A 17,343-nucleotide genomic window follows, 5' to 3' on the forward strand; every position below is an offset into this window, starting at 1 on the left:
CATTCACCACCACAATCTATATGAGGACATTTCCATCTCTCCCCCAAAGAAAGAGGAAAAGAAGAAAAAAAATGAAGAATAAAAATACAAAAGATAGAAGAAAAATAAAAAGAAAATACAATGAAAAGGTCAGACAACATCAACACCACCAAGAATCCCATATCACTCCCTTATATCCTCCTCTTACAGACATTTAGCTTTGGTATATAGCCTTTGTTACAATTAATGGAAGCATCTTACAATGTTACCGTTAACTGTAGACTCTAGTTTGCACTGATTGTATTTTTCCCCAAACCATCCAATTTTCAACACCTTGCAATGTTGGTATTCATTTGTTCTCCTTCATTTAAAAACATTCTTATTTGTATATTTAATCACCGTCATTGGTTTTGCAAAGTTATTCAATCCAAGTCTTTATCTTCTATCTTTCCTCTGGTGTCATAAATGCCATTAGCCTTCCTCTATCAACTGTACTCACACTCCTCTTTGTTCAGAGTATGTAAAATATTGTGTTACAATCACACACTATTTTGCTATCCATTCCATTTCTGGATCTATATAATCAATCTTGTTGAAATTTCTGTACTCCTTCAGCATCAAATGCCTGATCTCTAACCTCTTTCTATCTTCTGATAATCTGTGTTCTCAACTCTCAAATTTCCCTCATCAATGTTTGTTCATATTAGTGAGACCATGCAGTATCTGTCCTTTTGTTTCTTGCTAATTTCACTCAACGTAATGTATACTGTGTACTATTTTGTCTTTTGGATTTATATGTCATATCTTATTTTATTTTTATTTTTTCCTCTCTCTCTTTTTACCCTTACTGATAGTCTTCATTTCTACACTCTTCTCCAAACCTCTCTCCTGTCTTTTCCTATCTGCCTGCAGTGCTCCCTTTAGTATTTCTTGAAGACCAGGTAGCTTGTTCACAAACTCTCTCAGGGTCTGTCTATCTGAAATACTTTAAACTCTCCCTCATTTTTTTTTTGTTTTTGCTCTAAAACTTCACTAACTCATGCAATCATTTTCTTCTTTTAACTATGTTATTCAGTAAAATACGTATATTTTTACCTGTGAACTTTGTTTTATAGCAATCACATTCCATAAGGATTTTTTTGTATGCTATCTCTCCTATGCATTTTTTTCCTTTTTAATTTTTATTGGGATTGTTCAGATACCATACAATTATCCAAAGATCCAAAGTGTACAAGCAGTTGCCCCTAGTACCCTCACACAGCTGTGCATCCATCACCACACTTAATTTTTGTTCAAGTGTTAGAAGCTTTTCATTACTCCAGATAAGAAATAAAGTGAAAGATGAAAAAAGAAAAAAAGAAAAGGAAACTCGAATCCTCCCGTATCCCTAACCAACCCCCCTCAATTGTTGACTCGTAGTTTTGGTATAGTACATTCATTACTGTTTATGAAAAAATGTTGAAATACTACTAACTGTAGTATATAGTTTGCAATAGGTATATATTTCTTCCCTATGTGCTCCTCTATTATTAACTTCTAACTGTATTGTCATACATTTGTTCTGGTTCATGGAAGAGATTTCTAATATTTGTACAGTTAATCATGGACATTGCCCACCATAGGATTCAGTTTTATACATTCCCATTTTTTGATCTCCAACTTTCCTTCTGGTGACATATATGACTCTGAGCTTCCCCTTTCCACCTCATTCATGCACCATTTGGCACTATTAGTTATTCTCACATCTTGCTACCGACACCTCTGTTCATTTCCAAACATTTAAGTTCATCCTAGTTGAACATTCTGCTCATACTAAGCAACCGCTCCCCATGCTTAAGCCTGGTCCTATATCTTGGTACCTTATATTTCATGTCTATGAGTTTACATGTTATAATTAGTTCCTATCAGTGAGACCCTGCAATATTTATCCCTACGTGTCTGGCTTATTTCACTCAGTATTTTGCCCTCGAGATTTTGTCATCAACCTGTTTTTTTTTTTTTTTTTTTATTAATATGGTTTTGTTCACACACCATACATTCTATCCTAATTAAATAATCGATGGTTCTCTGTATGGTCATATATTTATGTGTTCACCACCTTCACCACTATCTATATGAGGGCATTGACATTTCTTCCACAAGGCAGGAGGGAGAGTCAAAGAAGGTAGAGAGGCAAAAGAAAGAGGGAAAAAAAAATGACAGCTAGGAAGCAGCAAAAGGAAAAATAACCTTAAATCAAAGTAGAGTAAAGAGTCAGACAACACCACCAATGTCAAGTGTCTAACATGCCTTCCCTATCCCCCCTCTTATCTGCATTTACCTTGGTATATCACCTTTGTTACATTAAAGGAAGCATAATACAATGATTCTGTTAGTTACAGTCTCTAGTTTACATTGATTGCATCCCTCCCCCAATGCCTCCCCATTTTTAACACCTTGCAAAGTTGACATTTGCTTGTTCTCCCTTGTAAAAGAACATATTTGTACATTTTATCACAATTGTTGAACGCTCTAGATTTCACCAAGTTACACAGCCCCATTCTTTATCTTTCCTCCTTTTCTCTGGTGTCTCACATGCTCCCAACCTTCCTCTCTCAACCGTATTCATAGTTATCTTTGTTCAGTGTACTTACATTGCTGCTACTGTCTCCCAAAATTGTATTCCAAACCACGCACTTCCATCTTCTCCTATCTCTCTGTAGGGCTTCCTTTAGTATTTCCGGTAGGGCGGGTTTCTTGTTCATAAAGTCTTTCATTGTTTGTCAGAAAATATTTTGAGCTCTCCCTCATATTTGAAGGACAGCTTTGCTGGATATCGGATTCTTGGTTGGTGGTTTTCCCCTTTCAGTATCTTAAATTTATCACACCACTTCCTTCTTGCCTCCATGGTTTCTGCTGAGAGATCTGCACATAGTCTTATTAAGCTTCCTTTGTATGTGATGGATTGCTTGTCTCTTGCTGCTTTCAGGATTCTTTGTCTTTGACATTTGATAATCTGATTATTAAGTGTCTTGGCATAGGCCTATTCAGATCTATTCTGTTTGGAGTACGCTGCACTTCTTGGAACTGTAATTTTATGTCTTTCATAAGAGATAGGAAATTTTCATTAATTATTTCTTATAATTTTATTAATTATTGCTTCTGCCCCTTTTCCGTTTTCTTCTGGGACACCAATGATACGTACATTCTTGTACTTTGTTTCATCCTTCAGTTCCCGGAGACATTGCTCATATTTTTTCATTCTTTTCTCTATCTGCTCCTTTGTGTGTAGGCTTTCAGGTGTTTTGTTCTTCAGTTCCTGAGTATTTTCTTCTGCCTCTTGAGATCTGCTGTTGTATGTTTCCATTGTGTCTTTCATCTCTTGTGCTGTGCCTTTCATTTCCATAGATTCTACTAGTTGTTTTTTTGAACTTTTGATTTCTGCCTTACGTATGCCCAGTGTTTTCTTTACAGCCTCTATCTCTTTTGCGAAATCTTCTCTAAACTTTTTGAATTGATTTAGCATTAGTGTTTAAATTCCTGTATCTCAGTTGAAGTGTACGTTTTTTTCTTTGACTGGGCCATAACTTTGTTTTTCTTAATGTATGTTGTAATTTTCTGTTGTCTAGGCATGGTTTCCTTGGTTAACCCAATCAGGTTTTCCCAGACCAGAACAGGCTCAGGTCCCAGAGGGAAGAAATATTCAGTATCTGGTTTTCCTGAGGGTGTGTCTTAGAAAATTGGTGCACACTGTGATGCCTCAGGTCACTGTGCTTTTCTGCTCAGCAGGTGGCGCCTGTTAGCCTATAATTCTTGACTGGTGTGAGGAGGTATGGCTGTATTCCCCCAGGCTCTGGCATCTGGTTCTGAATGGAAAGGGCCCCACAACTTTCCTCTTAGAGAAGATAGACCCCCTAGGGGAGGTCATTAGCATTTCAGTGGTCTCTCTCTCTCTGCTTGTGCTATCTCCACCTTTCTCTGAGTCACAGCACTGGGAACTGAAAATGGCTGGGACTTTCTCCACTGAGCTGAGAAAGAAACAGACCCCTTCAGACCTAGTCCAAGGTGACCCTTCGGCTCTCCAAGGTCAGTCATTACCCAAAGCCTGTGTCTGTTTTTTGGGGATTCGTACCTGCAGTGAGCAGTTCACACTTGCTACTTAAAACCCCAGGTGGAGCTCAGCTGAGCTATATTTGCTTGCTGGGAGAGAGATTCTCTCTGGCACCACAAGGCTTTGTAGCTCGGGCTGTGGGGGAGGGGGTCTCATGACTTGGATCTGCAGGTTTTACTTACAGATTTTATGCTGTGATCTCGGGCATTCCTCCCAATTCAGGTTGGTGTATGATGAGTTGATAGTCTTGTTTGTCCCCCTGCAGTTATTCTGGATTATTTTACTAGTTGTTTCTGGTTTTTTTTAGTTGTTCCAGGTGGACTACTTAGCTTCCATTCCTCTTTATGCTGCCATCTTCCCTCTCTCTCCCTCATTTTTTTTTTTAATTGTTAGTTTACTTAAAAATTTTTTTTTAATTTTGAAATAAATTCAAAGTTATAGGAACAGTTGCAAAAACAATACTAACCCCATACACAGAATTCCATCATATCCTTACCCCCCTCCCCCGATAGCTCAATCCACCAACTTTAACATGCTGTCACATCGCTATTTCTCTCCCTCCCTCCCTCCCTCCCTCCCTATCATCCATCATCTATTGCTCTGTCTTCTGAACATATGAGAACTAGCTGCACACATCCTTGAACAAACACTATAATTCACGTATACACTTCCCATGAACAAGAACATTCTTTTATGCAATCCCACTAAGTGCAGCTAAGAAGTACAAGAGATTCAACAGTGTTACAAAGCTTTCATTCTATATTTCCTTTTCCTTATGGCTCAACTGTGTCCCTTTGAGCCACCTGTCCTCCATCCTCCAATCCCATCCAAGTTCATCCTTGGCATTCAATTATCTATTTAGACTGTCTTTTTTTTTGTTGTTTCAGTTGTGGAAACATATATACAGCCTAAATCTTCCCATTCCACCCCGTCCCTTGCCTTCCATTAGTGGGATTAATCACATTTAGAATGTTGTAATGCTCTTTCCCACTATCCATTACTAGAAATTTCCCTTCACCTCAAACAGCAACCCTACACTCATTTCTTAACTCCTCATTGCCCCTTCCCCCATTTCTCTTAACCCATACTCTACTTTTCAACTCTATGGTTATATTCTGATAATTTCTTTGTGTTTACTATGGGGCTTAAAATTAACCTCTTAAATCCATAACAATCTTATTTTTCTTTGATACCACCTTCACTTCAATAGGACACATAAACTATGTTCCTATACTCCTTGATTCCCCCACCTTTATATAGTTGTCTAAAATTACATATTTTACATTGAGTTCAAAACCACTGATTTGTCATTAGAGTTTGTGTATTTTATATCATGTAGGAAGTAAATAGTGGAGTTACAGTTAAAAAATGATTGACTTCTATTTGTATTCCATTGTGGTTGGAGAATGTGCTTTGAGTATATTCAAATTTTTTTTTTAATTTCTTGAGGCTTGTTTTATGTCCCAGCTTATGGTCCCTTCTAGAGAAAAATCCATGATCACTAGAGAAGAATGAGTGTCCTGGTGATTTGGGATGTAAGGTACTATATATGTCTGTTAAAATTCTCTATATCTCTTTCTACTTTCTTTGTTTCTCTGTTGGTAGGGCTCCCTTTAGAATCTGAAGTAGGGCAGGTCTTTTATTGGCAAACTCTTTCAGCATTTGTTTGTCTGTGAAAAATTTAAGCTCTCCCTCAAATTTGAAGGCGAGTTTTGCTGGATAAAGTATTCTTGGTTGGAAATTTTTCTCTCTCAGAATTTTAAATATGTCATGCCACTGCCTTCTTGCTTACATGGTGGCCGCTGAGTAGTCACTACTTAGTCTTATGTTGTTTCCTTTGTATGTGGTGAATTGCTTATCTCTTGCTGCTTTCAGAACTTGTTCCTTCTCTTCAGTATTTGAGAGTCTGATCAGAATATGTCTTGGAGTGAGTTTATTTGGATTTATTCTATTTAGAGTTCGCTGGGCATTTATGCTTTGTGTATTTATATTGTCTATAAGGTTGGGGAAGTTTTCCCTAACAATTTCTTTGAATACTCTTTCTAGACATTTACCCTTCTCTTCCCCTTCTGGGACACAAATGAGTCTTAAGTTTCGACGTTTTATTTTATCTATCGTATCCCTGAGATCCGTTTCGATTTTTTTTATTTTTTTCTCCGTTCTTTCTTTGTCCTTTCATTTTCTGTTCTGTGGACTTCTAGGACATTGAGATGTTGTTCAGCTTCCTCTAGTCTTGTATTGTGAATATCCAGAGTCTTTTTAATTTGGCCAACAGTTTCTTTTATTTCCATAAGATCTTCTGCTTTTTTATTTACTCTTGCAATGTCTTCTTTATGCTCTTCTAGGGTCTTCTTTATGTCACTTATATCCTGGGCCATAGTCTTCTTGAAGTCCTTTAAATCCTTTGCCATGTTTTTGTTCCTCAATTGTAGTTCTTTGATTAATTTTGCCAGGTACTGTGTCTCTTCCGATATCTTGATTTGTGTGTTTGGAGTTGGATTCTCCATATCATCTGGTTTTATCATATGCATTAAGATTTTCTGTTGTTTTTGGCCTCTTGACATTTGCTTTGCTTGATAGGGTTCTTTCAAGTTGTAAAAAAAAATACCAATCTAATTTTCCAGAAACACAGTTTGGTGACGTACACTTTCTCTAACTACCCAGTAAATGGCATCTGTGAGTCACCTGTACCCCTCAAGTCAGTTCTCCACCTTGTTCCCACAGTGTGTAGGGAAATGATTCTTGTGGGGTTCAGTTGGAGAACTCAGTCTGGGTGTGTTGCTGGAGCCGTCCACCCTGAATGTGGGGCATGTGTACTGATGGCCAGGGAGGAAGGACAGCTTTAATATTCAAATCCCCCAGGTTCCCAGAGATGCAAGGCCACTGCAAGAGTCTAAGCCTTCATTTCATTTCAGTCCCAGACCCTCTCTCTTGCTGTCCCACAAACCACCGGACTTGGTCTAGTGTCCCTGGGTTCTCGGAGCGGGTCCCCCCTGCCCAGCCACGATCCTCCAGGACCACTGCTGACGGAATGCTGTGCTACGTCACCAGTGTGCGCTGTCCCTCAAGGGAAGCCCTGGGCTGCTGGGTCGTGCCGGAACGCTTTCAGCCTGATGCAAAGATGGCCAAATGAGGTGTCTCAACCCCCCCTCCTCACACAGTTCCTCTTTCCCAGCTGCGGGACAACTGGCACGGCCCTGGGCAGGAGTTTGTCCAGCCCTCCGGGGAGCCAGCTGCAAGCTGCGGGGTTTCTTTCTGCTTCTGGCTCTCTCCTCCATTTCCCTGGCCCCGAGGGTATCTGCAGTGGGCTATCTTCCAGGCCAGACACTGAGAGGCTGGCCCAGCCCCCTCTTGCTGTGTTTTACTGTGTGGTCCCCACTATCGCAACTGCAGCTGCTCCTGGGTTTTTCCCTTTTTTTCTTCTTTTTTTGAAAGAGCCCATCAGTCTCCAAACACCAAACCCTGGCTTCCACAGACTGCCGCCCGGCTGTGGGTCTTCCAGCCAGCTTACTCGTTTCAGAATGCAAACTCCCGGTTTCACCAAGTATGTGGCCCCTGTGGAACTAGCAGACCTTGTCCAGCAGGCGCATCGCTGTAACTGGTATTCTGGGTCACTTTCTGTTTTTTTTCTAGTGTTTTTCACAGAGGTGTTTTTTTGCCCTGTCTCACCTAGCAACCATCTTAGTTTCTCTCTCCCTCATTTTTTTTTTTTTTTATTATATACAGGTAAAACTTTAATACACTTCTCTTTCATTCTCAAGAATACCACTGAGGAAGTTACTTACTGAATATTTAATGGCCAGTGCCTTTAGAACCCAACTTCATATTGACTGACATTCTCTCATGTACATTGAGCCCAACATAAAACACACATACATATCCACTATTCACTCTCTCACACAAGCAAGCATACACATGCATTTTCTTTCTTTCCACAACAAGCCAGAATTACAGCTCTTTTGGTGATTGATTGTTATAATTTTTGGAATGGTTCATAAATTTTCCAAATTCTTTTAATTTCATAATACTTTTTTCTTTTTTTTCCAATTGTGAACCATTCCATATTGCATCTTTATTGCAAAAGTCAACATGCTTCTTAGAAATTCAGATTGTAATCGATAAAACAAACATTACATATAGGAATTTAAATGTATAAACAGTTAGAAATTCAACAATATCTCCTATTATACTATTACACAAGTTCACAATTTTGTAAAAACTATAATACAGGCATACTATACATCAAGAGAAACCACTATTCCTTTTCACATGATTTTTTTCTTTTTGAAATAATGACCCATGATCATGGACCTTTTATCCCCCTAACAGGACTGTGTTCTCCAATTTATCATCTTAGCTGGTGACAGTGTTTTCCCAATGTTACAACATAAAAAGGTTGAGGGAAATTCTGTATATTCCTGGGGTTACCTCTTTAAGCTTGGGCAGTAAGCCACCAGTAAATCAGGCTGACCTAGCTAGACTGGTGGTTTTTATTATTGTTGATCAGCTATTTATATTATTATATTTATAATGTCATGCACATTAAGAACAGTAGACTTTGCCTCAGATGCTGCATATGTTATTTCTGTAAATGAAGATGCCAAGAAAACAAATCATGGTAATTACCTGCTTTAAGAGAAGTTCTTAACACTTGGGGATTTGAGGGTGGGGGTTAAAAACCCCAATGGAAAAACATATATATGTTCACTACTTTATGCTCTTACTTAATTTTCTAATATTCTAATTAGCTTATTTTAAATTCATTTTTGAGAGCCAAGCATGTTTTAAAAGTCTTAGAAAGGACACTTCATAGTGTCTGTTTAAATTGTACTGAAAACCAAGTTTTATACAAAAGGCCTCAAACCTTGAGAAAAGTATCTCTCTGTTCTTCATTTAATACCTTTCTCTATCACACCCCCCAATAACTAAAATGTCAAACAAATCCTTAACTCTGTACTAGAATAAGATGTAAATTTTGAGGTTAAAAAAATCATATGAAAAGGAAATCTCATTCTGAAGAATTGTCAGTCTACTGAAAATTTTCTTACAGCTCCATTAATTTACTGTAATTTTAAGTTTCCAAATACAAAAATACAACAATTCTTATTGAAATCTATACGCTGGTAGTTTTAGTACACACACACACAAAAAAACCAAACAAATTATTTACAAAATTATACAGTTTAAGAAAAAACTTTGTACAAAAAATATATAAATCCTTTGTTCCCTCTATCACGTTTAAACTGTCAGGACTCAAAATATTCACCACAATGAATCTTCCAAAATATATACTGACTGAGCCACAGACAACAAGAAAATTCATTAGAGATGATGGAGGAGGAAGGAGCAAGATTGCTTATTCTAGGTACCCCATTCTAATGTTTTCCTTCTTTTATAAGCTTATTTAAGTGTTATCAGAAATATAATAATAACCTAGAAAGAGGAAGACATCATTATTATGAAGGGAAAATACATGAACTTAAAAATGATCCTGGTTTGACACATCATTCCAGGAAAATATGTAGGAGAAAAGATGATCAGAATGTGGGATTTAACTTCTTGTGGCTAAGTAAATCTAGAGTCCTGATGGTTTTAAGTTTCTTAGTGAATAGCTTCTATTTTGAGAAAGTCTTTACCTAAGGAAACAAAATCATTGACATAGTAATCACCAAGAACTTTCTGAAGCCAACACGAAGTTTCATATTTTCATACCACACATATATAAAAACACATCCTTGAAAAAAGTGGCATCCTATGTACATTAATCATTTTATTTCCCCAGGGGCCAGTATAGTGTAGTGTTGCTCCTCTGCTTTTTCATCTAACATTTAGAACACAGGGACATAAATTTACATATATATTTTACTTAACAGATATTCTACTCTATACAGTGTACAGTAAAAATGCACACAGTGAAGGAAATTGTCTACGAAGGGATGCATATGTTCATGGATAGCAACAAACTACAAAATTATGAAAATAAATGGTTGTCTGATCAAAGTCAAATTATGACTCTCATTTATTACTAGCATACCCATCCTTCCTACCCCATTCCACCCCAGCCATCTCACTATCGTAGTTTAAATTAAGGAAAAGAATTTCAGACACCTTTTAACTTTTGTGTAATTATAACTAAACTGAAGCTTTAAAAGAGAAAAATAAGCCGGTGACTACCCCCCCACCCCCCCCAAATCCTTTCATTACTCTCACCAAAACATGACTTACATATCAAGGTGCTGATTTAAACCTTTTATTGGGGACTGACTTTTGGTGGCCCAAATGAATCACTTATCTCCATACTGGGCAAGTCAGGCCTATTAGTAAAGAAAAGAGGGATGAGAAGTGGGCAATAGCTGAAATTTTTTACATTTTGAGAAAGTTAAAAAAAAAAGACCAACTGAACCAATACTCACTAGGTATCAAAGCAAACTAATGATTCAGTAGCAGAAGTCCGAGAGTTAAAATTATGAGAAAATGGAAACACCACAGAGCTAGCTTCTATTGCCTTACAGCATTTGAGAACACAAAGAAACTGTTGTGATTTACACTGAAATAGTACTACTGCATATAAAAACATCGAAAAAAATTTTTGCTGAATACAAATTGGGCTCCTCTACAGTAAAAAAAAAAAAAATTAAAATAAATTGTACTTGTCTTACAAGACAACTCTTGAAAGCAAAAGGGTATTTTAATTAAAAATAACTCCTACTGTCTGACAACCCATCCATAATAGCTGAGAGTTAAGAGATTCCAGGCGATTTTGACATTTAATGAAATTTTATCAGCAGATTATAATCCAAAATAAAATTTCTGAACACCCTGTCATTTACATCATAATCCAACACCAATAGGAACAAAAACAGGTGGTGTGGAAAATAAGGCTCTAGAGATTATCCATGTCATTCCTGTGGATCTTCACAACTGTGTAAAAGTCACTAGGCCTTTGGTGCTTTAATATCATGTACAGTTATGAGATGTGTTTAAATAGCAAACTTGCTGTCCTTAAACCTACTGCGTTGAAAAGAAAAATAAAAAATTTTTTTTGGCTCATTGACTTCTTTAAATAATTTTAAAAAGTTGTTCTTCTAAACAAATATTCCTAAAAATTATACAGCTCGCATCAGATTTCATCTTCGCCATGAACGAGACTCATATTCATCTTCATCTTCGTCATCATCATCATGCAAAAACAAATCTGAAGTTTCGGTTTCCTCCTCCTTGACTTCCTCTTCCTCAGTCTCAGTGGATATAGATGGTACCTTAGGTTTATGCCATGATATTTGTAGTCGACGGTCTTTGAATTTTGACCCTTGGTTTGTAGCTGAGAAATGCTGAAGTAATTCCTCTTTTTCCTCCTCAGTGTATCCCCCAACTGTTAGTGCTTTGGGGCGGTGGTCCACTACCATGTGGTTTAGTGAGCCTCTTCCTCTTCCTCCACGGCCTCGACCTCTTCCTCGACCTTGAGAGGACATAGTCTTTCCTCGACCCACTGGTAAAATACCTAATCGTGCCGCCTCAACCTGTAACTGACTGAGTTTTTTCCGTAACTCTGTTGTATCTTCTCCTGAGGATAGTCTCTTGTGGAGGTCCAGTTCAGTATCTAACAGCTCTTTCTGGGCCTCTGTCTTTGTCTTCATTTTAGATGGCGTAGAGACTGCAGAAGATGTTTTTAATTCATCTTTCAATTGTGAGATCTTTTCTCCAAGCTCTTTCAAAGTCTTCATTATATTTGCTCTCTCTTCTGGTTTCATATTTTTGTTTTTTTCTAGCTTGGATATTAGCATCTTTTGACATTCTATTTGTTTTTCTAACACTTCTTGTCTTTTTTTCCTCATATCTTGTTGTAGCTTCATTGCTTCCTGTTTCTTTTTAAGAGCTTCTTGAACATCATGAGATTTAGACCCTGAACAAAGTTTTGAAGGTGTCTTTAAGTTTGAGGAGCTATAAATCATTTTTGGATGGCCTGGAGTTGAAAATATCTGGCAATCCTCTCCAGCAACACCAGACTGCTTTAACAAGTGTGTTGTATCACCCTGGTTACCACTTGCATGCCCAAGGCGATGCTTAATAGGAACCTTGTTAAGAACATATGCACCTGATGTCTGTGGCTTGCTTATCATCTTCTGGATACCTCCATGTACCGTTGATGGAGGAGACTGGGCCACGAGCACCTGCTGCTGATGAAGGTGCTGTGGCAGGTGATGGTGCTGCTGTGACAAGTGACTAAGTGTTTGCTGCTGTTGTAGGAGCAGCTGTGTTGGAGACTGCAGTTCTGGTTGCTCATTATTTTCCCTATGCCATAGGACTCGAATGAATCGGTTGTTTAGAACTGCTTCTGTGCTGGAAATGGCTTTCCTGGCCTCCTCATTGGTGAGATATTGAATGAGGGCTGCTTCTGGATCATCCTTAAAAGCAACCTGGATATTAACAATAGTTCCAAATTTGCTGAAGTGTTCATTGAGCTTGGTAATGTTGTTCAATTCCTGAGGGATTTTCTTAACTTCTAATTTGGTGTTTGTATACTGATTCTTTCGCAAGAATCCTGGTTTACTCTGATTGTTATTCCCTTGCTTTCCCAGCCAAGGTTTCTTTGTGAGTGGCACTTCCAAACCACTCATAGCTCTTTTATGGCTATCTGGTTCAAGAACTACTCTGGTTATGTTGCTATTAATTGAAACAGGAACTGGTGGTTCAGTCTGGATGACAATGTTAGCAGCTCTTGGATTTGCATCCATATCTCCAGATGTTAGGCCAATCAGGTTTGGGCGTTGTGTCTGTGTTCTTGAAAAGAACTGTCTGTACTGAGACCTACCAGAACTGGTAATACTTGGAGCTTCTGGGTTATAACCATCTGGTTCATATGTATCTGGGACCAAAGGGGTGGGGCTAGAGACTGAGGTATGGTACCCAGTGGAAGATCCCATGAGGTTGCGAGGTGGCACCAAACGAGCTGCCAACAGAGGAGGCGGTGTCCCCAACTGAAGTCGCTCAGATGCAGCAGCACCATGTTCATGAGAATACATGGGCTGTCATTCTGATACTGTATAAAGGAGGTTCTGGGGTAAAGGAGGAGGTAGTCTTGCTCCCACTGGTGCAAGATTGGGCACTGCACTTGTCCCAGTCTGGTCACGGTTGTTTATTAGGCTTGACTGTGTTATGGGTGGTCTTGGTATGGGAAGCACAACAGAAGGTGGGGGTTGACCATGTCCTTGGGGAACAGGAAGTCTCATACTGTGGCCAGGACCTGGTCCTGGTCCTGGTCCTGGTCCTGGTCCAGGGCCTGGTCCTGGTCCTGGCATTGGCGGCATTAAGATTCCAGGAGGCGGTGGAGGAGGAAGCCCAGGAGGAGGAGGTGGGAAAGGAATCATGTTTGGCAAAGCAACTTCATCAACAACCAGGGGATCGTTTCCATGATCAAACTGACAAAGGTCACCAAGTACACAAAATCCTCTTTCATCATAATCCCTGCATCGCCTCTTTGGTGGTGGATTTCGACCAAAAGAATTGGAAGAGCTATGATTGTTGTAGTAATTAGACCAACTCTCAGTTGTGTTTTCAGAGTGGTGAGCAGGTGCAATCACAGTTACAGTGCTGGGAATAGACTGTGCCCCCAAGGAATACTGTTCAGAAGAGTTCGGAGGTGGTGCAGACACAGGCACATAGGTACTCTCCAAATCATTCCTTTCACTCTTAAATTTTGATCTTTCTCTGTGCACAACATTCCTATTTGGGTCCAGGTCTTTACTGCGTCCCCTACTTCAGCTTCGACTGCGACTCAGGCCTCAGCTCTTACTTCGGCTCTCACTCCTGCCTCTTCTCCAGTCATACTTCTCACGGTATAATTCATTCCGCTCATAGTACCGGTCGTAGTCCCTCCACTTGCCATCTTCTCTCTTTTTCTCACGTGTCCTTCGTTCACTAGATTCTGAACGAGTCTTCTGGGGACTAGGATATTTCTTTTTTCTGCCATCTCGTTCTTCCTCTGCTGGTTCCTGAAATATCTCCTCTTTAATTTCTTCTTTTTCTTGGACTGGAGGTTTCGGCTCAGGCTTAACTGTTTCCAAAGGTGGAAGGTAATTCTTAGTGTAAAGACTTTCGAAGAGTTTATCCACAAAACCTGAAGTTTCTTTTTGTAAAAAGACATCAAGTTGATCAGCACAAAAGGCTTTCAATTCTTTCTCAGGTTTGTCCTTTTTGACCAATGCTACAACATAGTTGGCTAACGCTGAAGGGTCAGCATCACATATCGGCTCCAGTAACTTGGCCAGCCAGGACTTGAGGGCATCCACATCCTCTATGAGCATGATGCAGGGAGGGCGGGCTCGACCGCCTCTCTTCTTCAGGCCTGCCGTGGGTCTCCCCTCACCGCTTCTTCACGCCCCCTTCACAGCTCCCTGTGCCTAAGCCCACCGGGCATCTTAGGAGACTTCAACCTACCTCTCCCTCATTTTTGAAGGACAGTTTTGCCAGGTACAGAATTCTTGGTTGGCGGTTTTTCTCTTTTATTGTCTTAAATATATCATACCACTGCCTTCTCCCCTCCATAGTTTCTACTGAGAAATTTGCATATAATCTTATTGAACTTCCTTTGTATGTGGTGGATCATTTTTTTCTTGCTGCTTTCAGAATTCTCTTTGTCTTTGGCATTTGATAATCTGATTATTAAGTTTCTTAGAGTCTGTCTATTCAGATCTGTTCTGTTTGGGGTATGCTGCACTTCTTGGATCTGTAATTTTATGTCCTTCATAAACAGATGGGAAAGTTTCAGTGATTATTTCCTTCATTATTGTTTCTGCCCCTTTTCCCTCCTCTTCTCCTTCTGGGACACCCATGCCATGTATATTTGCGTGCTTCATGTTGTCATTCAGTTCCCTGAGACCCTGCTCATATTTTCCATTCTTTCCCTATCTGCTCTTTTGTGTGTAGGATTTCAGATGGTCTGCTTTCCAGTTTGTGAATCCTTTCTGCTGCCTTTTCAAATATGCTTTCGTATGTCTCCATTGTGTTTTTCATCTCTTCTATTGTGCCTTTCCTTCCCATAAGTTCTGCCAATTGTTTTTTCAGACTTTCGAGTTTTTCATTATGTTGGCGCGATGTCTTCTTTATATCCTTCATCTCTTTTGCCATATCTTCCCTCAACTCATTGATTTGATTTTTGAATTGATTTAGGAGATTTGTTTGATTAATAGTCAGCTGTTTCAATTCCTGTATCAAAGTTGAAGTGCAGGTTTGTTCCTCTAACTGGTCCATATCTTTGCTCTTCGTAGTGTGACTGTAATTTTCTGTTGTCTAGGCATCTGGTTTCCTTGATTACCCCAGTCAGATTTTCCCTGATCAGAAGGTCCCAGGTCTTAGGAGGAGGCCCTATTCAGTATCAGGTTTCCTGAGGGTGACACCCAGAAGATTGTCAGACTTTCCTGTGAGGCCTCTAGATTCTGCTTTTCCTATCCTGTGCTTGTCAGCCCACAGCTTCCCACCAGCATAAAGAGGTGCAATGTATTTAATTCTCAGAGGACCATATCTGAGCCAGAGACAGAGAGTGTCAGAAGCCAACCTTAAGCTGTTTCTGCTGTTTATTCCCCCATCCCCCTGGCCCTGGGGTCTGAGTTCTCTGAGGGAGGGCCACCACTTGAGCTGGGCCCTCCCCCACCCCTTTTCTTAGGGAAGATAAGCCCTTTAGGGAATTGTCTCTTACACTTGAGTTTTTCCTTTGACTCTCTATCTTAACTCCACCTTTGCCTGGGTCAGGGCTGCAGTTGAAAATGTATGAGGCTTTCTCTAATGAGCTACTTAGAATGAGAGAGAGAAAAAAGGAAAAAAAGCAAGAAGTCCCTTTTTCAGAGCCAGTCCCCAGCCCTCCAGTTCACCAGGCAAGAACTGGAGTTGGTACCCAGTTCTGTGTACCCCTTTTCTTGCGACACAGCCCTTTTCCAGTATTCTGAGCTCAGTGGACTTCCAAAGGCTCTGTTTTTACTTATTTATACATTTTTTTCCATCAGCCCCACCTCCTCTCTGCCAGGATAAACCTCTGGGTTCCTTTCCTGCTTATCTGTGCTCATAGCATGTATTCAGTAGTCCAGATTTGTTAATTAAAACTGCAATTGGAGATTGGTTGAGCTACATTCCCTTCTTCCCAGCAGGGATTGCTTCTTTCTCCCACAGTGAAGTTTTGCAATTCAGCTGTCATGCTGTGTGGGGGAGGGCACCATCTCCGCAGTTTGGGGAGCTTTACTTACAGTTCTGTGCTGTGATGTCAGCCATTCCACCCATTCCTGACTGGCGTACAATGTTGTCTGATCATGGATGTCCCCCAATCAGTTGTTCCAGACTATTTTCTAGTTGTTCCTGGTGATTTACTCTCACCAATACCTTTTGCAATCTACCCTCTACCATAATTTCAGCTGTGCTTCAATTAGGTGTTTACATGATTCCTTCTTGAGACCAAATTTTTTTTTTTTATTGGAGGAGTTGTAGGATTACAGAAAAATCATGCATTAAATACAGGATTCCTATATACCACCCTATTACTAACACTTTACATTGGTGTGGTGCATTGGTTACAATTGATAAAAGCACATTTGTATATTTATGCTGTTAAGTATAGTCCATGGTGTAACTTAGGGTTCACTGTGTTGTGTACTTCCATGGATTAAAAAAAAAATTTTTTTTTTATTTTAGGACAATATATACAGTCTAACATTTTCCCTTTTAGCCACATTCAAATACATATATTTCAGTGCTGTTGATTGCATTCCCAGTGTTGTGCTGCCATCACCACCATCCATCACCAATACTTTTCCATTGTCCCAAATAGAGACTCTGTATGTTTTAAGCTTTAACTCCTTATTCCCTACCCCCACCCTGTCCCCTGGTAGCCTATATTCTAGATTCTGCCTCTGAGTTTGCTTACTCTAATTATTTCATATAGTTACTTATTCTAATTATTTACTCTAAATATTATATGGTCTCAAAGTGAGACCATATGATATTTTTCCTTTTGTATCTGGATTATTTCACTCAACATGCTTTCTTCAAGATTCATCCACATTGTCGCATATATCAGGACTTCATTCCTTTATATGGATGAATAATATTCCATTTTGTGTATGTGTCATGTTTTGTGTATCTATTCACTGGTTGGACTCTTGGGTTGCTTCCAACACTGGGTAACTGCGAAGAATGCTGCTGTGAAGACTGGTGTGCAAATATCTGTTCAAGTCCCTGCTTTCAACTCATTTGGTACATACCTAGAAGTGGGATTGCTAGGATCATAT

The 17,343-nt window shown here is 39.4% G+C and overlaps 1 protein-coding gene across 1 annotated transcript; it reads right to left on the reverse strand.

The window, feature by feature from the left end:
• Positions 1-10,757: 10,757 nt before the first annotated feature.
• Positions 10,758-14,476, reverse strand: LOC119518665 (RNA-binding protein 27-like). Its single transcript, XM_037815945.1, is given in 1 exon segment — positions 10,758-14,476. A coding segment is annotated over 1 exon segment (3,177 nt). The 5' UTR covers positions 14,374-14,476; the 3' UTR covers positions 10,758-11,196.
• Between the last annotated feature and the right edge of the window lie 2,867 nt (positions 14,477-17,343).

This window comes from Choloepus didactylus, chromosome 22 (genome assembly GCF_015220235.1).
Source record: "Choloepus didactylus isolate mChoDid1 chromosome 22, mChoDid1.pri, whole genome shotgun sequence".
NCBI lineage: Eukaryota > Metazoa > Chordata > Mammalia > Pilosa > Megalonychidae > Choloepus > Choloepus didactylus.